Genomic DNA, 26859 nt, shown 5'->3' with positions numbered 1-26859 from the left:
ATGGGTTAGAGACAGAGTGGTGTTTAATGTGGGGAAGCGGGAGACTATGCAGTAGAGAGAAATACAAGGCAGGTTATTATCTTCATGGAGAGAGGAAGTGCAGAAGGATCTTGGGTGCTCAAGTGCACGAATCACAAAATGAAATCAAGCAGATTTTTGGTAGAAAAGTTTTTTTAAATGGGGAGAACATTGAAAATATCCAGATGCAAAGGGACCTGGGAGTCCTCATGCAGGATAGCCTGAAGGTAAACTTGCATGCTGAGTCAGTGGTGAAGGCAAATGCAATGCTGGTGTTCATTTCAAGAGGAATAGAATATAAGAGCAGGGATGTGAAGTTGAGGCGTTATAAGGCACTGGTGAGACCTCACTTGGAGGATCTTTCCTGGACCCAACACATGGCACCGTGAAGAAAGCACACCAGCGCCTCTACTTCCTCAGGAGTTTGCGGAGATTTGGTACGACATCAGAAACTGGTGAGACCTCACTTGGAGGATCTTTCCTGGACCCAACAGATGGCACCGTGAAGAAAGCACACCAGCGCCTCTACTTCCTCAGGAATTTGCGGAGATTTGGTACGACATCAGAAACCTTGGCAAATTTCTACAGGTGTGTGGTGGAAAGTGTGCTGACTGGCTGCATCTCGGTCTGGTATGGGGACACCAATACCTTTGAATGAAAAGTCCTCCAAAAGGTAGTGGAAACAGCCAAGGCCACCACAGACAAAACTCTCCCCACCGTTGAGAACATTTACGGGGAACGCTGCCGTCGGAGAGCAACAGTGATCATCAAGGATCCCACCCCACCCAGCACACGCTCTGTTCTTGCTGCTGTCAGCAGGAAAGGTGTCCCCCTCCACCATCAGACTCTTCAACAACAAACTCAATCAGGGGGTTCATTTAAGGACTCGCACTTTTCCACTTTATTGATCTTTTTAAAAAAAAATTTTCACAGTATTGTACAGTCAGTTGTTTACATTTTGTTATTTGCTTGCAGTTCTTTATTGGTTTACATGTGTACGTTGTATAAACATTTTTCTTTGCACTATCAATTAGTGGTAATTCTGCCGTGCCCACAGGAAAAAAAAGAATCTCAGGGTTGTATGTGATGTCACATATGTACTCTGAAAATAAATCTGAAATCTGAGTATTGTAAGCAGTTGTTAGGCTCCTCGTTGAAGAGAAGATATTGGAGAGGCTTCAGAGGAGGATCAGAAGGATGATTCCAGGAATGAAAGGGTTACCATAAGAAGAGTGTTTGTCAGCTCTTGGCCTGTACTCATTGTAATTTAGGAGAATGGGGTGGGGGGGGGGGGGAGAGAAATCTCATTGAAACATTTAGAATGTTGAAAGGTATGGACAGAATAGTTGTAGAAAGGTTGTTTGCCATGGTGGGAGAGTCTAGGACAAGAGGGCACAACTTCAGAAATGAAGGGCATCTGCTTCCTTACAGAAGACAAAAGTTAAAGTATTTCATGTATGTTACATTCTAAATGTATTACATGACAATAATGGAATCTTTACCTTCAGAACCGAGATGTGTAGGAATTTCTTTAGCCAGAGGGTGGTAAATCTCCACAGGCAGTTGTGGAGGCCGGGTCATTGGGTGTATTTAAGGCAGTTCTTGATTAGCCAGGGCATCAAAGATTATGGGGAAAAGGCTGGGCAATGGGGCTGAATGGGAAAATGGATCAGCTCATGATTAAAAAACAGTGAGTCTTGATGGGCTGAACAGCCTATTTCTTCTCCTATGTCTTATGGTCTTGTAGGTTCAACAGGTAGATAAGAAGGCAAATGTCATGTTGGCCTTCATTAAAGTAGGCAGGTTTTGTTGCAATTGTGTTAGGTGTTGGTGAGGCCACAACTGGAAAACTACAGACCATTTGGATTCCAATACCTAAAAAAAAAAGGTATCTTTGACTAAAGCTCAGGATGTTGATGGACGAGGGTTCTTAGTCATTGCTGTGTTCGGCAATGCTATGACTTGTCCTTGTCCATATATTGCCCCCTCTCCCTGTGTTGACTCCCAGTCAGAAAACTCAATTCAGAATCCCCTGTTCCATGGTTGAGAGGAGTGTTTTAAATTTTTAAAATTTAGATATACAGCATGGTAACAGGCCATTTGTCCCATGAGCCCATGCCATCCAATTTACACCCAATTAACCAGCACCCCCAGTACATTTCAAACAATGGGAGGAAACTGGAGCCCCCGGGGAAAACCAATGCAGATACTGGGTGAACATATAAAGTCCTTGCAAACAACCCGGGAATCGAACCTGGTCCTGATTGCTGGCAGTCACGTGACTGAGTGCACTCAGAGGCAAGTGAGGAGTCTAAACACACTTAATAGCTTACAATCAATAGCCAGTACACACAATAGTCCTCCGGTGAATCTGAGGTAAAGGGGGGGGGGGGGGAGGGTGAGGGTAGGTGAGGGTGGAGCCATCTGAACAATACATAGACAATGAATTCCAGTTCACTGCACTGGTGCTGTACAGTTCACTTGTTTTTAACCATGCACCACAGAGGAACTGATGAGATCTTCCAGACGTTGGAGGAGAACCAGCTCACATTGTCAACCATGAAGTCTTCTCCTTACTTAAAGGCATTTGAAAAGCAGGTGGATTACTGGGAGCGGTGTCTCTCTCTGATTCTGGAGGTGATAGAGATGACCCTAACTGTGCAGAGGCAGTGGCTGTACCTGGAGGTAAGTGAGACCATTGCAGGTCGAGAGGCTCTTACCAGCATTATATGCCAAAGCCCTTTGTGTCCAATGGAATACTTTGAGCAGTCATGCAACATGGCAAGACGAAAGCAAGCTCCTGCAAACAGAAATGTGGCAATGACCAGATAATACACTTTCAAATATTATTAGTGGAGGACAGTGGTGACTTCCAAAGAAACAATGCCTTTGCCATTGTTTATGTTCATCTAGTTTAATGCCTTGCTATCGAATGATGGGCTCCATTTCTTTGTTGCTCAAAATAGGGGATTGGAAACTTGGTTGAAATGGAAGCTGTTGAAGGTAAGCTTAAGCCAGAGGAGATTTCCCTCCACCAATCTTCGTAAATCCGACCAGTAAGTTAGAACCCCTCATGTTACACGTGTAACACCAATGGTGAACTGAATGGATAAATGGTTTGTTCTGAGCAGTACACATTATGAGGGACCTGGGTCTGCTATCCTCTCAGTGGCCTTGGACTCTAACTGATGGTGCAATAGGGAAGGGAAGGGAAGGAGGCCAGTTGCACATCACTGATGGGATACAGCCTCCTCCTGTGCCTTTGTTTGCTGTAGAACATCTTCCTTGGAGAGGACATCAGAAAGCAGCTTCCTCAGGAGTCAGCAGAGTTTGACAGCATCAATGAACAGTGGAAGGTCATAATGTACCGTTTGGTTCGAGAACCCAATGCTCTGAGAGGCACCCATCATCCAGGTACGCTGAAGCAGGAGAGATTGGCCAAAGAGAGGGAACAGCGTAGAGCTGCCAGGACAATTCTGGGACTGACTCAAGGTCACAGATTGCAGTTGTGTTCCCTTGAGAGCCAATTGAGGGGGGAGGAGGGCTGGATATAATCAAGAAAATTAAAGGATATAGTAGGGTGGGGAAATAAAGTATTTCCACTTGTTGAACAGTACAAAGGGGCAGTGTTTTAAATCTGAGGCAGGCCATTCAGGAAGAACTTACACAGAAAATCTGAAAATCTTTGCCCAAAAGCCTGTTGAGGTCAGAATTTATTTAATGTAGTTATATAGAACCATTTTTGGCCCACAAGTCCATTTGGCCCAATTTATACCCCATTAACCTACACCCTCAGTGTGTTTTTGAACAGTGGGACGAAACCGGAGCAGCTGGATAAAACCCACTCAGATACAGAGAGAACGTACAAACTCCTTAGAGACAACGCGGGATTTTAACCCCGCTGATCCAAATTACTGGCACTGTAAAGGCGTTGCACGAACTGCTATGTCAACCATGCTGCCCTTCAGTTAGAAATTCAAAGTAAAGATTGTTTGATTTTTGTTGAGTAAAGGGATTGAGGGTTTTGGAATCAAGACAGGAAGATGGAATTACTGTCAGACCATCTAATTGAAAGAGTAACAGTCAAAGGGTTGAATGGCCCTTCCTTGTTGCTAACTCTCGGACAATCTGTAGTCAGAAATGTGCAAGGACATCAGCTGACTTGGTATATCAAGAAGGCCTGGTCAGACAAGGATTGCCCCAGCTTGGGTGACCTGGCATTTGTTCTGCCCAGCGCATTTGACTGAAGTTCTGGAGAATTCCCAGCATCCTCGACCCATCGCTCAGCAAGATGCAGGTTAAGAGGACAGGCAGGGGAGTAATAATGAAGGGAAAATTTATGCCAGATGGGAACAGATTCTGTCATTGTGACCTAATGAGGTTGTTACTGGGAAGTAGGGCACCCCATCAGACCCTATCTTTATCCTTCCTCCTTGACCTCTGCCCAGATTCTCATTGAATGAGAAGAGCCTTGTCTGCTGTGATATCCAAGTGGTGTAGGGACACAAACTGCCCTTGTTTACCATAGGTCTTCTGGATGCCCTGAATGGGATAAATGGAAAGCTAGAAGAGATTGAAAAATCCCTGGATATGTACCTGGAAACCAAGCGGCAGATCTTCCCACGTTTCTACTTCCTGTCCAATGATGATCTGCTGGAGATCTTGGGGCAGACTCGCAATCCTTCAGCAGTGCAACCCCACATGAAGAAATGCTTCGACAACATCAAAACTCTCAAAATGCAAAAGGTATTTGGATTTTCTTGGTGTCATGGATGGCTGCCCTTTCTGTGCAAATGTGGACGTCACATTACATTGCAGACAAAATCAATCCATTCCACCAAATGACCCTGGATGGCTTGGCCGAGTGTTCTTCCATCCACTCATCATTCACCACCCAGGCCTAGCCCTGCCCCTGTCCACTGACCATTCACACACTCAGGCCCAGTTTAATCCCTCCACTGACCATTCACACCCTCAGGGCCAGCTCAGACTCTGTCCACTGATCATTCACCACCCAGGCCTAGCCCTATCCCTGTCCACTGACCATTCACACCCACAGGTCCAGTTTAATCCCTCCACTGACCATTCACACCCTCAGGGCCAGCTCACACTCAGTCCACTGATCATTCACCATCCAGGCCTAGCCCTATCCCTGTCCACTGACCATTCACACTCTCAGGCCCAGCTCATATGCTCTCCACTGATAATTCACAACCCAGGCCTAGCCCTGTCCTTGTCCACTGATAATTCACAATCCAAACCTAGCCCTATCCCTGTTCACTGACCATTCACACCCACAGGTCCAGTTTAATCCCTCCACTGACCATTAACACCCTCAGGGCCAGCTCAGACTCTGTCCACTGATCATTCACCATCCAGGCCTACCTCTATCCCTGTACACTGACCATTCACACCCCCAGGGCCAGCTCAGACTATATCCACTGACCATTTTCATCTCCAGGTACAGTTCAGTTCCATCCATTGACCACTCACACCCCAGGCCCAGCTCAGTTCCTGTCCACTGACAATTCATACCCCCAGATCTACCCAAGTCCCTGTCAACTGACCACTCTCACCCCCAGGTCTAGTTCAGTCCCATTCACTAACCACTCATACTCCCAGGCCCAACTCGGTCCCTGCCACTGATCATTTACATCCCCAGGCCCAGCTCAGTCCATGTCCACTAACCATTCACACCCAAGCCCAACTCAGTCCCTGTCCACTGACCATTCTCACCCCCATACCCACTCAGTTTGCCCACCCCTGCCCAGGTCCAGCTCAGACCCCATCCATCTTGTGCTCTGGTCTTTATTTCTAGGTTGGTACAACAAACAAAATGGAAGCGGCAGGGATGTTCTCGGCTGATGGAGAGTATGTGGAATTTAAACAGCCCATTCTGCTCGATGGCCCAGTGGAGGTACGGAGATTGGCTATACACTTGCATTATTCTGGCCTGCGGGTGAATTGCGGCAGTAAACCAGTCACCATTCTCACCATCTCCCTGCTAGCCCCTGCCACTTTTGAATGGGTTTATGGGTGAATGCATATAGAACATATAGCACTACAGCACAGTACAGGCCCTTCGGCTCTTGCTGTTGTGCCACCCTATATATCCCTCAAAAAAAGTACTAAACCCTCCCTACCCCGTAACCCTCCATTTTATTTCATCCCTGTGCCTGTATTAGAGTCTCTTAAGTGCCCCTAATGTTTCAGCCTCTACCACAATCCCAGGCAAGGCATTCCAGGCTCCCACAACTCTGTATATTTATATAAAAAAACTTACCCCTGATGTCTCCTCTAAACTCACCTCCCCTAGATGCCCTCTGGTGTTTGTCATTCCTGACCTAGGAAACAGGCGCTGGCCATCCACCCTATCTATGCCTCTCATAATCTTGTGACCTCTATCAAGCCTCCTCTCATCCTTCCGCCCTCCAAAGAGAAAAGCCCCAGCTCTGCTAACCTGGCAGAGATCTGGCCATTACATTACAACCTTCACACCATCAGCTCAGCATCGCACCAAAGGTTGAATCCCTTCCTCCAGGAGCTGCTGGAGAAAACATGAGGGGAAATGAGAGTAAGGTAATCTTGGGGAAATGGACCAGCCCGGGTAAGAAACCTGCATAAGAGAAGGCCACTCCGATATAAAACCTACGACCCAAGGACCTCGCTGCCACATCCCAGCTTGCTCGGCCACGGCACATGAACCATGGGTGTAAAGGGTGGGGCCAGTTCTGCGCGCACTGCACTCCACCTAAAAGCTCCTTTGCGCAGGCCCGAGGACAGGTCCACGTCCTCCCCCTCCACGTCCTCCCCCTCCTCGTCCTCCCCCTCAAAAGATGCTCACAAACTCAAGCTAGCATGCTGGAACATCAGATCCATGCTAGACAAGGCTGACAGCCACCGACCTGAACGTCGGTCTGCCCTCATTGCACATGAACTCCTCAGACTTGACATCGACATAGCCGCTCTCAGTGAAGTCCGCCTGGCAGATGTAGGCAGCCTCCAAGAACGCGGCGTGGGCTACACACTCTACTGGTCTGGCAAGCCTTCGGATGAACGACGCCTATCTGGTGTAGGCTTCATGGTCAAGAGCTTCATTGCCTCCAAACCCGAAAACCTTCCGACAGGCCTCTCGGACCGAATCATGTCCATGCGACTCCCCCTTCAAAACAAGCGTCGCATCACCCTCATCAGCTCCAACCCTCCAGGTGGAACCAACAGAAAAGGACAAGTTCTACACCGACCTGCGCAACCTCATCCAACGCACCCCTACAGCCGACAAGGTTGTCATCCTGGACGACTTCAACGCTCGTGTCGGCAAAGACTCAGAAACCTGGCCAGGAATCCTGGGCAAGCATGGCGTCGGCAAGTGCAACGACAATGGGCGCCTCCTGTTGGAGCTCTGTGCAGAACAGCGGCTTGTCATTACAAACACCCTTTTTCAGCAGAGGGACACCCTTAAGACCACCTGGATGCATCCCCGATCCAAACACTGGCACCTCCTGGACTACATCCTGGTGCGAGAAAGTGACAAACGAGATGTGCTCCACACTAGGGTCATGCCTAGCGCGGAATGCCACACTGACCACCGGCTGGTTCGCTGCAAGCTCAACCTTCACTTCAAGCCAAAGCCCAGGAACAGTAAAGCCCCCAGAAAGAGGTTCAATATTGGAAACCTGCAGTCAGACGAAGCGAGAGGAAACTTCCAGGCAAACCTCAAAGCAAAGCTCGACGATGCAACCCGTCTCACGGACCCGTCCCCTGAAACCCTCTGGGATCAGTTGAAGACTACCATACTGCAATCCACTGAAGAGGTACTGGGCTTCTCCTCCAGGAAAAACAAGGACTGGTTTGACGAAAACAGCCAGGAAATCCAGGAGCTGCTGGCAAAGAAGCGAGCTGCCCACCAGGCTCACCTTACAAAGCCGTCCTGTCCAGAGAAGAAACAAGCCTTCCGTCGCGCATGCAGCCATCTTCAGCGCAAACTCCGGGAGATCCAAAATGAGTGGTGGACTAGCCTCGCCAAACGAACCCAGCTCAGCGCGGACATTGGCGACTTCAGGGGTTTCTACGAGGCTCTAAAGGCTGTGTACGGCCCCTCACCCCAAGTCCAAAGCCCGCTGCGCAGCTCAGACGGCAAAGTCCTCCTCAGCGACAAGATCTCCATCCTCAACCGATGGTCAGAACACTTCCAATCTCTTTTCAGTGCCAACCGCTCAGTCCAAGATTCCGCCCTGCTCCAGCTCCCTCAACAGCCCCTAAGGCTAGAGCTGGATGAGGTCCTCACCCTTGATGAGACATATAAGGCAATCGAACAACTGAAAAGTGGCAAAGCAGCAGGTATGGATGGAATCCCCCCAGAGGTCTGGAAGGCTGGTGGCAAAACTCTGCATGCCAAACTGCATGAGTTTTTCAAGCTTTGTTCGGACCAAGGAAAACTGCCTCAGGATCTTCGTGATGCCACCATCATCACCCTGTACAAAAACAAAGGCGAGAAATCAGTCTGCTCAAACTACAGGGGAATCACGCTGCTCTCCATTGTAGGCAAAATCTTCGCTAGGATTCTACTAAATAGAATAATACCTAGTGTCGCCGAGAATATTCTCCCAGAATCACAGTGCGGCTTTCGCGCAAACAGAGGAACTACTGACATGGTCTTTGCCCTCAGACAGCTCCAAGAAAAGTGCAGAGAACAAAACAAAGGACTCTACATCACCTTTGTTGACCTCACCAAAGCCTTCAACACCGTGAGCAGGAAAGGGCTTTGGCAAATACTAGAGCGCATCGGATGTCCCCCAAAGTTCCTCAACATGATTATCCAACTGCACGAAAACCAACAAGGTCGGGTCAGATACAGCAATGAGCTCTCTGAACCCTTCTCCATTAACAATGGCGTAAAGCAAGGCTGTGTTCTCGCACCAACCCTCTTTTCAATCTTCTTCAGCATGATGCTGAACCAAGCCATGAAAGACCCCAACAATGAAGACGCTGTTTACATCCGGTACCGCACGGATGGCAGTCTCTTCAATCTGAGGCGCCTGCAAGCTCACACCAAGACACAAGAGAAACTTGTCCGTGAACTACTCTTTGCAGACGATGCCGCTTTAGTTGCCCATTCAGAGCCAGCTCTTCAGCGCTTGACGTCCTGCTTTGCGGAAACTGCCAAAATGTTTGGCCTGGAAGTCAGCCTGAAGAAGACTGAGGTCCTCTATCAGCCGGCTCCCCACCATGACTACCAGCCCCCCCACATCTCCATCGGGCACACAAAACTCAAAACGGTCAACCAGTTTACCTATCTCGGCTGCACCATTTCATCAGATGCAAGGATCGACAATGAGATAGACAACAGACTCGCCAAGGCAAATAGCACCTTTGGAAGACTACACAAAAGAGTCTGGAAAAACAACCAACTGAAAAACCTCACAAAGATAAGCGTATACAGAGCCGTTGTCATACCCACACTCCTGTTCGGCTCCGAATCATGGTCCTCTACCGGCATCACCTACGGCTCGTAGAACGCTTCCACCAGCGTTGTCTCCGCTCCATCCTCAACATCCATTGGAGCGCTTTCATCCCTAACGTCGAAGTACTCGAGATGGCAGAGGTCGACAGCATCGAGTCCACGCTGCTGAAGATCCAGCTGCGCTGGGTGGGTCACGTCTCCAGAATGGAGGACCATCGCCTTCCCAAGATCGTGTTATATGGCGAGCTCTCCACTGGCCACCGTGACAGAGGTGCACCAAAGAAAAGGTACAAGGACTGCCTAAAGAAATCTCTTGGTGCCTGCCACATTGACCACCGCCAGTGGGCTGATATCGCCTCAAACTGTGCATCTTGGCGCCTCACAGTTTGGCGGGCAGCAACCTCCTTTGAAGAAGACCGCAGAGCCCACCTCACTGACAAAAGGCAAAGGAGGAAAAACCCAACACCCAACCCCAACCAACCAATTTTCCCCTGCAGCTGCTGCAACCGTGTCTGCCTATCCCGCTTCGGACTTGTCAGCCACAAACGAGCCTGCAGCTGACGTGGACTTTTACCCCCTCCATAAATCTTCGTCCGCGAAGCCAAGCCAAAGAAAAGAAATGTTAATAGTACAGGCTAACAAGGCCATAAAGAGAGAGATACATGGGGGCTCATTACTTGATGCATAGAATTGAAAAATAAGAATTTTATTAATTATGTCAAAGCTTCTTCAGCATGTAACCTCTGGTCCCCATCTCTGAGGAAGATGGATGCAGTACACTTCCAGTGATGGTGAGAGAGCGGAAAAGATTAAATCAGCCAGCGTTCCTTTTGGAAATGATAAGCTCTGCAGAGAGGTGGAGATTGCAGAACCTGGGAGTTTTAGGCTTCATTTTATGAAAAGGATCCAGTAAAGGACGGCATGATTGGCGTAGAGGTTAGTGCAAGGCCTTTACAGTGCCAGCAATAGGGAGCGGGGTTCAAATTCCATGCTGTCTTTAAGGAATTTGTACATTCTCCCCATGTCTGCGTGCGTTTTCCTTTCACTGTTTGAAACGTACCGGGGGTGTAGGTTAATTGGGTGTTAGTTGGGTGGGCTTAAATGCTGTATGTCTAAATTTAAGGTCAGGATTATAAAAGGCTACAACTATCAAAAAAGTTCCAACTTGCACTTCTCTCCAGATCTGTTGAGGGTTTTCAAAATGATACATGTGTTTAACAGCCGATGCAGAAATATTTCTCATACCAAATAGCCAACTTGGGATTTGGAGTCGGGGAAATGTGGAACTCGCTCCCAGGTGAACAGAATGGATTTAATTATTTTTTTTAAAATTTGGACATACAGCACAGTTACAGGCCATTTTGGCTCACGAGCCCATGCTGCCCAATTACACCCAATTGACCTACAAACCCCAGTACCCCTAGGAGGAAACCAGAGCACCCGGCAAAAACTCACACAATACTGGCAGAACGTACAAACTCCTTACAGACAGAGCAGGATCCCGGCCCTGGCCCCGATTGCTGGCGCTGTAACAGAGTTGTGCTAACCGCTATGCAACCGTGCCACTATGAGTTTAAGGAGATACTAGATAAACACATGAAGTAGATAGGAACAAAAGGATGAAATAATGAGGGTTGGGAGTGACCAGTTTGAGTCGATTCTGTGCAGCTTGTGTGAATACTGGAAAGCAGTGATGCAATGGGCAGAAACATGGAGGGCATATGATCACCATAACATATAATCTCAATACATTCAATCAAAGTAAGTTTTGCTTGATACAAATAGGAAAGACACACAGTGTGTTGCGTCATACATGCAGAGGGAATGGAGCTACTGTGCGGAACTCTGTCCCACGTAATTGCTAGCTTTGCTAGAAACACAAATCCGCTTTCTTGTGCCTTTGCTGGCTGGTCACTATTCATTGTGTGCCCCCTTCGCAGTCACAGCATGTCTCCATCTCACTGTCTTGTGGAAATGGCTCCCGTTCAGACTAGCCAACCAGCTGTCTGCTTGGGGATATTGTGGGGCTCTGTGCTGTGGAGCCCGTTAACCAGCTACTTGACATTCTGTTAGTCACACTGTTCCATTAAGCCTGTGGTTCTCAATCAGGGGCCATAGCCCCTTGGTGGGTCACAGTGTGTCTTTAAACATGTTAAATAAAATAAATTAGATAAAGATGTGTTTCATACAGAGCTGCCTTTGACCTGCCACAAGTTGGCATGTTAGGCTGGAAGCCCTGGGGCTTAGACCAGAAAAGGTTGAGAACCCCTGGATTAGGCAGTGGGTAAAGTGCCAATCTAAGACAAGGAGTTTCTTTTCCAACTCTGGAGTGGAGCACAATCACAGTTTCGACAGATTTTCGCGCTTCGCTCCGTTCAGTTGATCCACTGCGAAATCTTTTCAAGGGCCGACGACCCTGAAGAAATTCCTCCCCTCTTTTCGAAGAGAGTTCTGTGAGAGTCTCTCTCACTGCCCCCTCTCTGCTGTTCTCTATAACCATGTTCTCACCCAGACTCACTTTCCTAGACTGTTGGTCTAGACTTCTCTCCCTGCCATTCTCAGATGCCTCCTTGACTTTCGCTTATACCTTGAAGAAGACCTCAAGCTCAAATGTCAGTAATATATCTTCACCTCCTATGGACACTGTGAGACCAGCTGAGTTCCTCCGGCATTTCTGTGTGTTTTTACTTTCCAGCACAATCTATCTCGTAAAAGTGGAGACCAAGGTGCACTTCGCATTCAGACCATCTGCCTGACTGTTGGATGATTTGGGCCCATGACCTGATGGTTGTGCATAAGAGTGAGAGATATCTGGGCAATTTTCTGCTCTCCTCCAGAGTACGTTGCCTGGCTAGTGGATAGCAAGGTTGTGGACTGGCTTCCCTCCAGCACCATATCCCATTTTCCACTGTTTGCCTGCAAATCTCTGCAGTGAGTATCATCAATAGCAGCAAATCCTCGAGGAATGCTCACAGACTTGCTTCCCACCTTGGGGGAATGGGAAAGGATTAGGAATCGGAAGCCCTGATTTAGTGACAACCAACAGTTGTAGAAAATCAAAAGCTATGGATCCTGGAAATCAGCAATAAAACAAGAAAATGCTGGGAACACCCTGCAGGTGAACCAGTGAGTGAGTCCTTCCAGTATTTTCTGTTTTAATTTTAATTTCGATGTACTGCATGGTGACAGACCCTTTCGGCCCATGAGCCTGTAGTCTCCAAATACACCAATTGACTTACAATCCCTGGTTTTGAAGGTTGAGAGGAAACCGGAGGAAACTCATGCAGACATGGGGGCTTAACGAAGCGCTGGTTTCGAACCCGGGTCGCTGGTGCTGTAATAGTATTGCGGTGACCGCCATGCTAACTATGCCACCCTGTCCTGCTGACAACCTGCGTGAGATCTTGCTAAAATGGTTAAATGGTGAGCACCACACTCCCCCTTGACACCCTGTTGTTGCTATATGCTCTTGCCCCTCAGGCTTGGCTTTGTGATGTGGAACGCACCATGCGCTATAATCTCAAAGACTTGCTCAAAGAGACCCGCTTGTCTCTGAAGAAAATGCTCACCAGACGGGACAAGTGGGTGAAAGAATGGCCTGGGCAGGTGAGTGGTATGCTTTCAGATCGTAACACCTGGACATCCTGCAGATGCCCAAACTGGCTTAAGCCTCTAATGGAACCCCTTGTATTTCTGTGACAATCTGAATGAGAGGGATTTAATGCAAATGGACCTTGTCCACAGTTGTGATGCAATTCTTTGCTTTGAAATAACTGTCATTAGAAACAAAATGTGCCAGCCATTGGATATGTGATGTAAGCCTCTAGCTAGCCCATTAGTAATTGGTGGTCATCTTTCTAACTGTGCGATTGTTCACGAAACAAATGGCCAATATTTCACGAAAGTAAAATATGAAAGACTGCAGGCACCGAGATTGAAGTCAAATTGATGCCTCCCTGCATTTCGCTCATACCCTCGATGAAGGGCACAAGCCCGAATCATTGGTTATGTTTCTTTATCTGTGCTATATAAAGTGCACTGTTTGACCTGATGAGTTTCTTTAGCCTTCAGTTTTCACTTAGGTCAATATTTCACTGAAGGATATCCATTACTATTTCACAATTAGCATGAATTAGATATAAAGTTTACACTGACCATTCAGACATGAGAGGACAGGAATATATCATAGATTAGATACAGGGTGAAGCTCCTCGTACATGGTTCCATCAAATATTCCCAGAGCAGATACAACACAGACTAGATATGGGATAAAGATCTTCATGAACACAAGTTTAGTGGCATGGGGTCAAGGTGACAATTTCTCTCTCAACGTCATTAAGTCGAAGGAGATGATCATTGACTTCAGGAGAGGAGGGAGAGACCATTGTCCTGTTCCCACTGATGGAACTGAAATGGAAAGAGTTGATTGCTTCGGGTTCTTGGCAATGAATATCTTTTACAACCAGATCTGGGACAAGTGCGTTGATGCGATGGAGCAGAAAATGTACTAACACTTCTACTTTACCAGAAGACTAAGTAAGTTAGGGACGTTTCTCAACCCCTGCCACCGACCCTCAACATCTTCTACAGATGTACCTTGAATGCGTTTCTGAGTTGTATAGGAGTGGCTCTGCTCAAGATTGGGGAGAAAAAAACAACAGATGGTGGTGAATGCAGTTCAGAACATATTGCAAACTCCCCTCCCCTCCACGGACTCCCATCTGCATCCCTTGCTGCCCAGGAAAGGAAGCCAACATATGAAGTATCCATCACACCACAGACACATTTCCTTAAGCCTTCTCCACAAAGGGAGAAAAGTGTCAAATTATGGACCAATAGGCTTAAAGACTCCCCCCCCCCCCCCCCACATTCATCAGGCTCTTGAATGAACCCCACAATAGAGCTCTTTTCAGTACAATCCCACGCTCTGTAAATTGTGCTCTTTACTTATCTGTATGAATATTAGAAATAACTTGTTGGGCTGCTGCAGACCAACCCTTCTCACTGTACTAGTTGTAATGTGACAAATAAACTCCTGAATGTTTGTAGAGAGAAGCTGGTCACCGAGCGTTAGATGACAACCGAGAAACAAGTCTGAGCTTTACTATGTGTAAGATTGACCTCATGACTTTGAAACAGCAGTGACAGTATCTCCAGATCCAAGGATACACACAGAAGGCAAATCTATTTGATTCAGCCCAGTTAGTTGTAGCAGGCTTATCGCTCAGAGCATTGATCCTACACCCCATTAAGAACAGTCCTTGAATTTTTTTCAAGTAAGCCTGTCCTCTTGCTTTTCTTGCCCAGCTTTATGTGTGTGCATTTCACCGCAGATGCTGATCACTGCGAGCCAGATTCAGTGGACCACTGAGGTCACCAAGGCACTGATATCAGTCAAAGATCTGGACGATAAGAAACCCCTGCGAGTTATTAAAAGAAAGCAGGTGAGTGGAGATTTGTCTTCATGACATTGCACCTTTATAAATGATGGGAGAAGGAGTATTTTAAATTTATTTAAAGTTTTTTTAAAAATTGTTCAAAGTTTCAAATTTAAATTTAGATATATAGCACGTTAACAGGCCATTTCGGCCCACCAATTAATCTACACCCCGGTAAGTTTTGAATGGTGGGAGGAAAATGGTGCCTCGGGAAAACCCACACAGACACAGGGAGAATGTACAAATTCCTTACAGACAGCATGAGATTTGAATCTCGGTCCCAATCATTGGTGGTGTAAAAGACTTGTGCTAAATGCTATGCCAACTGTGCCGGCCCTCCAAGAGTGTTAGAAAATGGACTAATCCCATCCAGTGTCCTTCACTAGCCCTTCACAATCCATTCAATGTGGATAGGTTGGAGGAGCTTCAGTGGTTTTCCTTTGACAAGATAAGGGTGAGGGGACATCTGAAATCAGAAAGGGTTGTGGGAGGTTGGACAGGCATCAAAGGGTGCAGATTGAAGGTGATTTGCTAAACAACTGGAGGGGAGTCGAACACCCCCTTTGGGGGTGGGTTCAGCAGAAACTTACAGAAATGATAGCAGGGTTCAAGGCAAAGATTGGGGCAGCGGTCAAGAGAATGAAGCCTTGGGATTAAGTGAAGTGTCCTCAGCAGGAGCTTGGACAGATCGATAGAGACAAAAGTTCGCAGTCAGTGTGGAAGCAGTCTTACTCCCTGCCTTGGAATGTGGGCTGCAATTTACCTCAGTGACTTCCCACCCCGATTAGGCCCAGGGGAAACAAAAACCCTCCAGATGTTTGGTAGGCTCAGCTGCATCATGAAGGTGGCTGAGGACATGGCCAAGCTCAGTGGTGTATCTAGGTAAAGTGGCTCACTAGGGCAAGCTCAGCCTATGGCTGCCTCCCCTGTTAAAAAACCACACAAAAAAAAAAAGTTTCACACAGTCTGACATATGATATGAGCAGCCGATCAGGTACTTGGCTGTCAGTGGGCAGCGGGCGGTGCCGTCGGCGGTATGCCACAGGGTGGCTGTCGGGGGGGGTGGCTGGTGGAGCCATCAGGAGGCGGCTGGCAGAGCTGTCGGTGCATAGCCGGGGCATGGTGTGATAGTTTCGCCGGCCGCCCGCTGACAGCCCTTCCCACCGGCCACCTGGCCTCTGGCACCTCACTGGGCCACTTCGGCCTTCGGGGCCACTCAACGGCACCAGCGGATCAATCTGGGATCAATGGGCAAAATTGCTGTCTTCCCTACCCATAATCCCCCATGCAGCTGAAACCACTGCTTTTCCCTGGCTGGCACTGGCACAGTGGTTCCAGCTGTGTGGGGGTTATGGGTAGGGAAGATGCCCATCTTGCCCATTGATCCTGCATTGGGAGTGCTGGAATGGCCCCAAAGGGGCCCAATGAGATGCCAGCCTGGAGTGGCTTTCTGGGGCGCTCAAGTAAGTGGGATGGAATCTGTTTTGGGCTAACCAAGATAGGGACTCTGATATTGGGTGGGTGAGCTCAGATATTGGACAGGCAAGGCAAGGACCCCCCCCCCCTGCAAGTGGCACCCAGGGTATGTGCCCTAGTTGCCATATCCTAGATGTATCTATAGCCAGGCCTATATTTCTCCTCTGGTTCAGGGAGCCTTTCCAGTTGGCATGTTTACTCCCTTCATTGAGGTTGTGCACTCATTCAGTAAACATTTGTTTCCATTTACAAACCCAACCCTGCCCAGCGAGTAAATTTACTCTGGCCTGGAGTTTTTCCATTCAGATGATGCGCAAGACTGATGCCCGAGGAAAGGGGGACCTGGTTTGGTGATGATGAAATTTGCAGATGAATAATGTGTAGTTTAATGCTGATAGGTAATGCTTGTCACATGGGAGGAGACTTTTCTGGTTTGGTGGCGTCAGATTGCAGTAGGGTAGACCAACCAATGTAATTGTATGTTCAGGGAGCTCCTGGATCCCCCACAGGCCTGTGACACAAATAAAGAGAATTGTTTAAAGAAAGTCCTCAGTAATTCAGATCTTACCCCAGAACCTGGATCGAGGATTGTCACCGATCCTCCAGATCTGTTCCAGCTGTGCCTGAGGTCCGAGACTCTTTCCTCCTGTCACTGGATCAATTTTTTTTAGAGATCTGAGCTGTGTGCGTCGTGAATTCCCAGTCATTTTTGTAACAGAGTGGGCCTAGTTCAGATTACATGTCAATTGGTGACTGTGGTGGGATAGCTCAGTGTAACTTTGCTGCCTCTGCAGGTGACCATGCTACACAAGTATTCTGAAGCCATACGAGGAAACCTGACCAAGATCATGCGCCTGAAGGTTGTGGCTCTGGTAACAGTAGAGGTCCATGCTCGAGATGTCATTGACAAACTGTATAAGATGAACATTTTGGATGTGACGGCATTTGATTGGCTAAGTCAGCTTCGCCTCTACTGGGACAAGGTATGATGCAGAATGACTCATTGATTTTCAGTAGCACAGCAGGTGGTAATGGTCAGCATTCATCACCAGTCCCTAATTGCCCTTGGGAAAGTGTGTGTGATCCATCATGTTGCACTGCTGTAGTAGGTTGAATGAGGGTGCCTTCACACTGCATGTAGGCTCAGAAATCCCAGGCTTTAGACCCAATGGAAGAAGAACCATTGGTATGTTTCCAGGCTCAGATGATGTGTCCAAGAGGGATCCTGTAGAGAATGGTGTTCCCTTTCACCTGCTGCCTTTGCAAGGGAAATGGTTTTGGAATTGGGAGCAGCTGATGCCACAGTTATTAGCAAGTCAATAGGCCTTTTTAGACTCCAAAGTTGCAGTATCTCTGTAGACATGACCTGTCTTGGGAAGCCGGCTTGCATGTTCACACTGAGCACAAAAAAAGCCAGCTCTGAGAGATATTTCACACTGCAAGCCAGCTTCCTGAAGCAAAGGAAGCAGGACGCTTATCGCATCAATGTTGGCATCAACTGTGACTTAAAATATACACGCCCGGAAGTGTCACTGCTGCGGACTCGAAATGAATTTGAATTTCCTGCACTTTTGTCACGGGTTGAAGACGGTCGTCACGACATCATCAGCCCTTCCCGTTTCGACCCGGCAAGATGGGTGTATCATTTTAGATTGGTCGCGGAAAGCTACACTCCATTGCTGGCAATACCCCTCTTAGCGGATCGAAGACTGATGAGTTTGGACCCCTCCAATCTGGCTTCAATTTTTTTTTTGCACAAATGTTGAAGGCAGAGAAAATCTAGCTTTCAAACTTTGTGTAAAAGAGCCTTAAGAGTGATGCAGTGCAGAAACAGGGCCTTGAGAGTGATGCAGTGCAGAAACGGGACATTCAGCCCAAATTATCCATGTTGACCAAGGTGCTGACCTGTGCTGGTTGCATTCAGCCCATGTGCCTCCAAAGCTTTCTTATCTAGGTACCTGTCCAAATGCCTTTGCAGCATTGCAATTGTATCTGCCTTTACCATTTTCTCTGGCAGCTTTTTCCACACATCCACCACCCTTTGTGAAAAACATGCCCCTCAAGTTCCCTTTAAATCTTTACCCTCCTACATTTAATTTCATGATCTCTAGTTTTAAATTTAGACATGCAAAGAGGCAGTTCCCGGGTTACAAATTAGACCCATTCCTAAGCCTGTCTTTAACTTGAATTTGTAGGTGTCAGAACAGGTACATATGGTTCTTATTTAGCCTCAGTCATATTGTTGAAGTAGGCATCAAGGGAGGTTTGTACAGAGCTTTTCTTGCATCAGATTTATGGTTTGGAGGCAGGGTCACAAGGGTAAATGGCAGACAGCATTCTTTTCCTTGAGCTGACGTGCAGTCTGTTCATATGTACGAGTTGTCTTAAGTTGGACATGCGTAACCCAGGGACTGCTTGTACTGAACAGTAATAGACCCTTTCTAACCATGAGCCCCGGTAACCCAAATACACCAATTAACCTACAATCCCCATATATTATGAAGGGTGGGAGGAAATGGGAGCTCCCAGAGAAAACCCATGCACACAAGGGGAAAATGTACAAACTCCTTACAGATAATGCCGGATTCGAATACCGGTCCCGGTTGCTGGCGTTGTGTGAACCACTACTCAAACTGTGCCACGCCTTCATCTGTGTCCTTCTATAAGGACATTCCCCCCACACTGAAGGAGTGGCTCTCTCCAGACCAAGGACTGTCCTCACACTGAGCCACAGGGACCCACCCCCGACTCAGCGCTGCCTCCACATTGAGGACAGGAGGTCCTGAACCTGCTTGGGGGAACGGTCAAAAAGCTGAAGTGAAGAGTTGGATACTCCATTTGTTCACCTCCTTGTGCCTCTGCTGAGGGATCCTTTGGCTTTCAACAAGCTCTGCTGTTTATGAGACAAGTGCAGCGGATTAGAAAAGAACAGCTGAAGGTGAGTGTGGAATATGACAGTGGTTAGTGAGGCAATGCTTGGAACTATGCCTGGCTGAATTCAGTCATCCTAGTCCAATTTAAACAGATTAAGGTTCCACTGGGAGCAATGGAGCACAAACAATAAGGTAGTTCCTGTTGAAAATACCTTCTGGTATTTTATTTTAATGTAGCAATATTCTGTGAGACTTCTCCCTGGTACCATAAAGAAAAAAACTTAACATCAAGCCACTTTAGGAGATATCAAGGAGGCAAAATAAATGTTTGGGAGGGAGGAGGAGGAAGAGAGAGAGGGAAGAAGGATTGCGAGAGAGAGAGAGAGAGAGATAGAGAGGAAGGCACAAAACTGAGAGGAAGGGATGAGAGAGAAGGGACGAGAGAGAAAGAGGGGAAGGAAGGAATGAGAGATGAAGGGACAAGAGAGAGGGGAGAGAGGGTAGGTGAGGAGAGAGAAAGAGGGAGGAAGGGTGTAGAGCTCGTCGAAAGAACCAAAGGTGGCCACAGGTGGCCGATCAGTCCGGAATGATCCGACCTGGCTAGGGACACAACCCTTTAAGGCCCAGGCAGTAGGCGTGGCTAAGCTCTCAGCCAATCGCTGTAAGCACAGTTATTACATACTCTAGATACTGTAACTATATACATTGGTGATAGGTCTGTACTATCACAAAGGGATGAGAGAGAAAGGGACGAGAGAGAGAAAAACACAGGAAGGGACAAGAGAAAGAGAGAGACTGAGAGTGAACGTGAGAGAAAGACACAGGAAGGAATGAGGGAGTGAGAGAAAGAGATGTATGGAGGGCCCTGCCAGCTGTTGGCACATTTGTCAGTGTAACATCTAGTCAACTGAGCAAAGCTTATAGATACTGCAATGTGGGGTGGTGGAAATGAATGAACTTCTGGTCTCTGCTGATCTAACAGTTATCTCATCACCTTTGGCCCCATCCAGGTAGGTTGTGCCAAACCTCATTCCCCTGACATAGCTAACTACTCTGCTGGAGGAACTCGGTGGGTTACAGTGAGCCGGCGAGTTCATCCAGCAAAGTGGATTTCGCTTCAGATTCCAGCGTCGGCAGTGAGTTGCTCTGATATAGCGCTGGAGCTGAAGTGTGCAGGTGGTGGCAGAATAATTGCAGTGAAGTTGGTAGGCTCAGTCAGTTAGTGTAGCTACCTGGGAGAGAAGGACAAGTGACACCAGAGAACAAAAGATACCACTATCCCCAGCACCAGAAGTATCTTCGCATAGTGCATGACTGACTGAGGGGTGAATGCTGATTACTACATTGCTCCGTGTGTGGTGGGGAATGGACGTGCCCTCTAATTCTGCTTATTTTATTCTCTAGGATCTGGATGATTGTTTAATCCGACAAACCAACACCTCTTTTCAGTACGGTTATGAGTACTTGGGCAATTCTGGACGCCTGGTGATCACTCCACTCACAGATAGGTGGGCCAGCTCTTCCTTTCACTGTGTGCATTAAATGTTTTTAAATTTAAATTTGGATATACAGCATGGTAACAGAGCCCATGCCGCCCAATTACATCCAATTGGCCTACAACTCCCAGTAGGGAACGATGGGAGGAAACCAGAGCCCCCGGGGAAAACCCACACAGACATGGGGAGAAAGTACAAACTCCTTGCAGACAGCGCAGGATTTGAACCCAAGTCCCGATCGCTGGGGGTGTAAAGGGGTGCACTAACCTACTGTGCCATCTCTGTGAATCCTGGCTTATTGTAGTCACCATTTGGCAATGGGTTGGGGTATTATATGTGAACATAAAACATTGCACTACCCATAACTGGAGGAGCATACAGCTTAATTTAGACAAGAAAAATTGTTGCATTCATATTATCTGTCAATCCAGTCATTACAATCTCTCAGTTTAGATTTTATTCTTGTGTATGTCATGGAAGACAAATGATCAGACAACTAAACTTTAGACTGATTAAACACTGACAGACAGTGTGATCTCTGTCCAATTGGTAGATTAGAATATCCCTGGAATAAATATTCTGTACTAATATCAAGTTTCCCTTGACAAAATCCTCACAGCAATGCCATAATCGATCTTACGGTTTAAAACTAATTTAATGTTAATGTTTTGAGAGGATGTGTTATTGTTTTATCCCAAGGCAGAGTTGGAGGCTGTGGGTGATGGTAAATCCACTTATTAGTAACATCAAACATCCGGAGGGAACGTGCTGCACAGATATAAGGCAGAGTAAAGCTTTCCACTGACTATCTCATAAAACATTCACAGGCAAAGAGATCATTGGCAAGAGACAAGAAAGCTCCCAATCTATTGTCCCATCAAACCTTTTCTGGACTGTAAAGTAAACAAGATGGATTAGGCTCACTGTTAAACAATATATTTTGTCAAACATCTTCATAGCAGGGACAGTTTGGGTTGCACAGAGATGGACGCAGATAAAGCTCTACACCATGCGTTCCAAAGGCAGGGTTAGACACAGAGTGAAGCTCCCTCATACAGTCCCAGAGCAGAGACAGCACAGGTTGGACAGGGAACATAGGAACATAGGAAGTAGGAACAGGAGTAGGCCAAAAATGGCCCATCGAGCCTGCTCCGCCATTCAATACGATCATGGCTGATCTAATTTATGACCTAACTCCACCTACCTGCCTTCTCCCCATATCCCCTAATTCCTCTATCATGTAAAAATTTATCTAACCGAATTTTAAATATGTTTAATGAGGCAGCCTCAACCACTTCCCTGGTTAGAGAATTCCAAACATTCACTACTCTCTGGGAAAAACTATTTTTCCTCATCTCTGTCCTAAATCTACTCCCCCGAATCTTGAGATTGTGTCCTCTCGTTTTAGTTTCCCCGGCCAGCTCAAAAAACCTTCCTACATCTATCCTATCCATACCCTTCATAATCCTATATGTTTCTATAAGATCTCCTCTCATTCTTCTGAACTTGAGCGAATACAATCCTAGACGATTTAATCTTTCATCATAAGTCAACCCCTTCATCCCAGGGATCAACCTATTAAACCTCCTCTGTACCGTCTCCAAAGCCAGTATATCCTTCCTCAAATACGGAGACCAGAACTGGACATGGTACTCCAGGTGCGGTCTCACCAGTACCTTATACAGTTGCAACATTACCTCCCTAATCCTAAATTCAATTCCTCTAGCGATGAAGGCCAACATTCCATTTGCCTTCTTAATAACCTGCTGCACCTGCAACCTAACTTTTTGAGATTCATGCACAAGCACTCCCAAGGCCCTCTGCACAACAGCATGCTGTAGTTTTTCACCCTTTAAATAATATTCAGCTCTTTTATTTTTCTTGCCAAAGTGGATAACCTCACACTTACTAACATTGTACTCCATCTGCCAGACCTTTGCCCACTCATCCAGCTTAACTATATCCCTCTGCAGACTCTCTACATCCTCATTACAACTTGCTCTTCCACTCAATTTGGTGTCATCCGCAAACTTGGGTACACAGAGATTAATGCTTTCTCCATTTTGACCCCTCACACACTCCCAGGACAGGGACAGCATGGGTTAGACATAGAGGAAGGTTCCCTCTACCCTGCCACATCGCACACTCCCAGAGCAGGGACAGCATGGGTTAGACATAGAGGAAGGTTCCCTCTACCCTGCCACATCGCACACTCCCAGAGCAGGGACAGCATGGGTTAGACATAGAGGAAGGTTCCCTCTACCCTGCCACATCGCACACTCCCAGAGCAGGGACAGCATGGGTTAGACATAGAGGAAGGTTCCCTCTACCCTGCCACATCGCAACTCCCAGGGCAGGGATAACATGGGTTAGACACAAGAGTAATACTTCCTCCATACTGTCCCCTCACAAACTAACCTATGCTGTTTTATTGAAGGGTACAGGGTAAGAGGGACCATTACTTTGTGTTGAATCCATGCTGTCCCTGCCTTGGGAGTGTGAGATGTGGCAGGGTAGAGTGAACGCTAGACTGTGTCTAACCCATGCTGTTTCTGCCCCGGGAGACACAGAGTAACGCTCCCTCTCCCCTGCCGCATCACACACTCCCAAGGCAGGGACAGCATGGATTCAACACAAAGTAATACTCCCTCTACCCTGTACCCTTCAGTAAATTGACCAACAGAACTTCATTCAATGCTTGCAATGTGCTGGGAGCTGACTACCATTAAAGGCACAGTAGCCACAGGAAATCTGCCCCTTATCACCTGTACTCTCTCCTCTTTGCAGGTGCTATATGACACTGACAACAGCTCTCCACTTGCACCGTGGTGGCTCCCCCAAGGGACCAGCTGGAACAGGGAAAACGGAAACAGTCAAGGACCTTGGGAAGTCCATGGGCATGTATGTGATTGTGGTCAACTGCTCTGAAGGGCTGGACTACAAATCCATGGGCCGCATGTACTCTGGATTGGCACAGGTGAAAGCAGAACCTTCAAAATACAATGAAACATTGTCTTTGTCATCAAACATTGGGAACTTCAGAGATGAAAATAAGGACACAGGACACAGTGCCCATGTGAGCCAAAGTGGACATGTGTAGCCAGGTCTCACCTCCCAGCCCTTAGTTCATCCAGCTCCTCTCTACTGAGGGGCTACCATCACTGAAAGAATGTCCAGTACTGGGGGAATGCCACATTGTCAGTGTGCTGTACACAGGGATAGGCCCACAGATGGACAGGCAATGTTAGGAGAGCATCCATTTGATGGAGTAGGACTCAAGGAGTGTCATAATGTCAGAGAGGCAATACTGAGGGAGTGCCACTGTTTCAGAGTGGGCGGTATTTTAAAATTTTAACTTTAGACATTCAGCACAGTAACAGGTCATTTCAGTCCATGAGTCCCTGCTGCCAATTTACACCCAATTAACCTACACCCTCGTTACATTTTGAACAGTGGATGGAAACCAGAGCCGCAGAGGAAAGCCCACACAGACATGGAGAGAATGTACACACTCCTTTCGGACAGCGCAGGGTTTGTACCCTGGTCCCGATTGCTGGTGTTGTAAAGGTGTTGGGCTAACTGCTACGCCAACCGTGCCGCCCTACTGACTGAGTGCCACATTATTTGAGGAGGAGAGCAGAGGAGGAACCACATTGTAGGAAGTAAAGAGCTGAGGGAGTGTGGCAGAGTCAGTCTTGAGGATGCAAAACCCTTTTGGCAGATCTACTGAGGGAGCGCTGCATCGTTGGAGAGGCAGCAATGGGGATAAAGAGGTCTTACTGTGGGGTGCTGCACTGTCCAAGGGAAGGGGTGCACTTTGGGGTTGAGCCCATTGTGTATAAAATGCTTTTCATGGTTCTCATGCTACACCATTACTTTTCTGGATGGAAAGTGCTCCGGACTTTCCAGAGGCAGTAAAGGAAGGTGTAGAAGTGCAAGTCTAGCTTTTTAATCAACAGAATGTTGCATTTTTCTGCCCTTGCTTTACTGATCGTTAGTGTGCTGATGAGACAGTGTTGAATATTTCTGTGTGCAGACTGGAGCATGGGGTTGCTTTGACGAGTTTAATCGCATCAACATTGAGGTGCTGTCAGTGGTGGCTCAGCAGATTCTTTCTATCCTGTCTGCCCTGTCCGCTGGCCTAACCCGCTTCGTCTTCGAAGGACGCGAGATTAACCTGGTCAGTTCATGTGGCATCTTCATAACGATGAACCCGGGTAAGGCTGTCAGAAGATCAGGAGTGGTGGGGGTGGAGTGTGCTTAGAGTGTTCCAAATATGATATGTTGTTGGGAATAAGAGATGCTCCCTCAGATAAAATTTTAAAAACCTGGGAACAGGACCTACAGCTTTTAATTTCTGAAGAAACTTGAAATGTAATTTTCAAATGGGTCACTACCTCTTTATGTGCCCGCCACTCTCTCCTACAATTTAGAGTAGTTCATAGGACTCATATGTCCAAAGTCAAACTATCCCGTTTTTATGTGGATGTATCTCCTCGTTGTAATAAAACAACAATGGAGATGCTTCATTAATTTATATGTTCTGGACATGTCAGAGTCTTGAGAAATATTGGAAGGAATATTTCAAACTTTCTTTGCACTTATTAAAGTTAATTTTAAACCTAATCCCTTAACTGCTTTATTTGGTATTGTCGGAGAGAATGGCATAACTTTAATGGCATCTGAACTGCATGTATTAGCTTTTATTTTTCTTGTGGCTAGGCGGGTGGTGTTGCTCAGATGGAGGGACATTACCCCACCTAGTCACGCTCCATGGCTATGTGAAGAGAAGATTTGATACTTAATTTCTGATTTGAATAAATTTTCAAACACTGTGGGGACCCTTTTTGAATTACTTTCATAATCTCTGATTTATTATGACTAATGTGGTAATTTATCACTATTAAGAATTCTGTCTTCCTTTTTTTTGCCAAACAATCTCTTTCTTGGTAGTGGGTTTAGATTTTCCTTTTTTATAATAAAATATCAATATCGATTAAAACGTGGGAAACCTTGGATGAAATGATATGATTTTAAGAGTAATGTATCTTCTTGACTTTTAACATGTATCAGTATGTATTTTTGGATGTGAAATTTCAATGTTAATAAAAATATTGAGAAAGAATTGTTCCATCTACCCGAGCTGGCTGATCTCAGCAATAACTTCAGGGGCAGAACCATTAGAGTCAGGTTGATTAGGGGTGAAGTGAGGAGGTACACTGGTCCTCAAAGAGCAGTGGGAATCCAAATCAGAATTTATTGCCATGAACATGTCATGAAATTTGTTGTTTTGTGGCAACATCACAGTGCAAACATTTATATTAACCACCGTACAAAATAAATAAAAAATGGAGCAAAAAATTCAAAGTCCTTTTGCCGCTGAGTGCTTGTCCTTCGGCTCCTGTACTTTTTTCATGATGGTAACAGAGTGAAGAGGGCATGGCCTGGGTGGTGATGGGGGGGTCCTTGAGGATAGAGGTGCTTTTTTTAAGGCACCGGCTCTTCTAGATATCCTCGATGGAGTCAAGTCTGGTGCCTGTAATGTTCTTTTCTTGTCCTAAATGTGGGTACCTCCATACCAGACAGTGATGCAACCAGCCAGAATGCTCTCCACAGTACAGTACATGTGGAGAAGTTTTCGAGAGTCTTTGGTGACATACTGAATCCCCTCAAACTCGTCACAAAGTATAGCCACTGGTGAGCCTTCTGCATCAACGTGGAGGCTCCAGGACAGATCCTTGAAGATGTTGACACCCAGGATATTTGAGGATCTTGGCCCTCTCCACTCCTGAGCCCTCAATGAGGACTAGCTTGTGTTCTGATTTTCTCTGCAGTCCACAATCATCTCCCTGGTTTTGCAAATAGGAGTATGAAGTTGTTGATGTGACACCACCCAATTAGCTGATCTATCTCCCTCCTGTACGCTTCCTCATGGCTGTTTGTGATTCTGCCGACAACCATAGTGTCGTTACCAAATTTGTAGATAGCATTGGAATTGTGCCTGACCACAGGCGTATAGTATAAGCGCGCATCCTTGAGGTGTGCCTGTGTTGATTGTCAGTGAGGAGGAGACGTTTTTCCAGTTCGTACTGACT

The 26859-nt window shown here is 46.9% G+C and overlaps 1 protein-coding gene across 4 annotated transcripts in view; it reads left to right on the top strand.

The window, feature by feature from the left end:
- Positions 1-26859, top strand: part of dnah2 (dynein, axonemal, heavy chain 2) — a 243293-nt gene that overhangs the window by 80902 nt on the left and 135532 nt on the right. For 3 of the 4 annotated variants that reach the window (XM_069920089.1, XM_069920088.1, XM_069920086.1), the window contains 10 exons: positions 2523-2703; positions 3294-3432; positions 4547-4764; positions 5837-5935; positions 12962-13087; positions 14815-14925; positions 17190-17378; positions 20673-20776; positions 23552-23741; positions 24801-24981. In XM_069920089.1, the coding sequence (XP_069776190.1) occupies positions 2523-2703; positions 3294-3432; positions 4547-4764; positions 5837-5935; positions 12962-13087; positions 14815-14925; positions 17190-17378; positions 20673-20776; positions 23552-23741; positions 24801-24981 (1538 nt within the window). The remainder of the gene's footprint in view (positions 1-2522; positions 2704-3293; positions 3433-4546; positions 4765-5836; positions 5936-12961; positions 13088-14814; positions 14926-17189; positions 17379-20672; positions 20777-23551; positions 23742-24800; positions 24982-26859) is intronic. The other variant, XM_069920087.1, reaches the window with a different exon arrangement.

Source organism: Narcine bancroftii, chromosome 2 (assembly GCF_036971445.1).
Source record: "Narcine bancroftii isolate sNarBan1 chromosome 2, sNarBan1.hap1, whole genome shotgun sequence".
NCBI lineage: Eukaryota > Metazoa > Chordata > Chondrichthyes > Torpediniformes > Narcinidae > Narcine > Narcine bancroftii.
The sequence above is the reverse complement of the archived record's forward strand: the minus strand, read 5'-3'. Positions and strand labels throughout refer to the sequence as shown.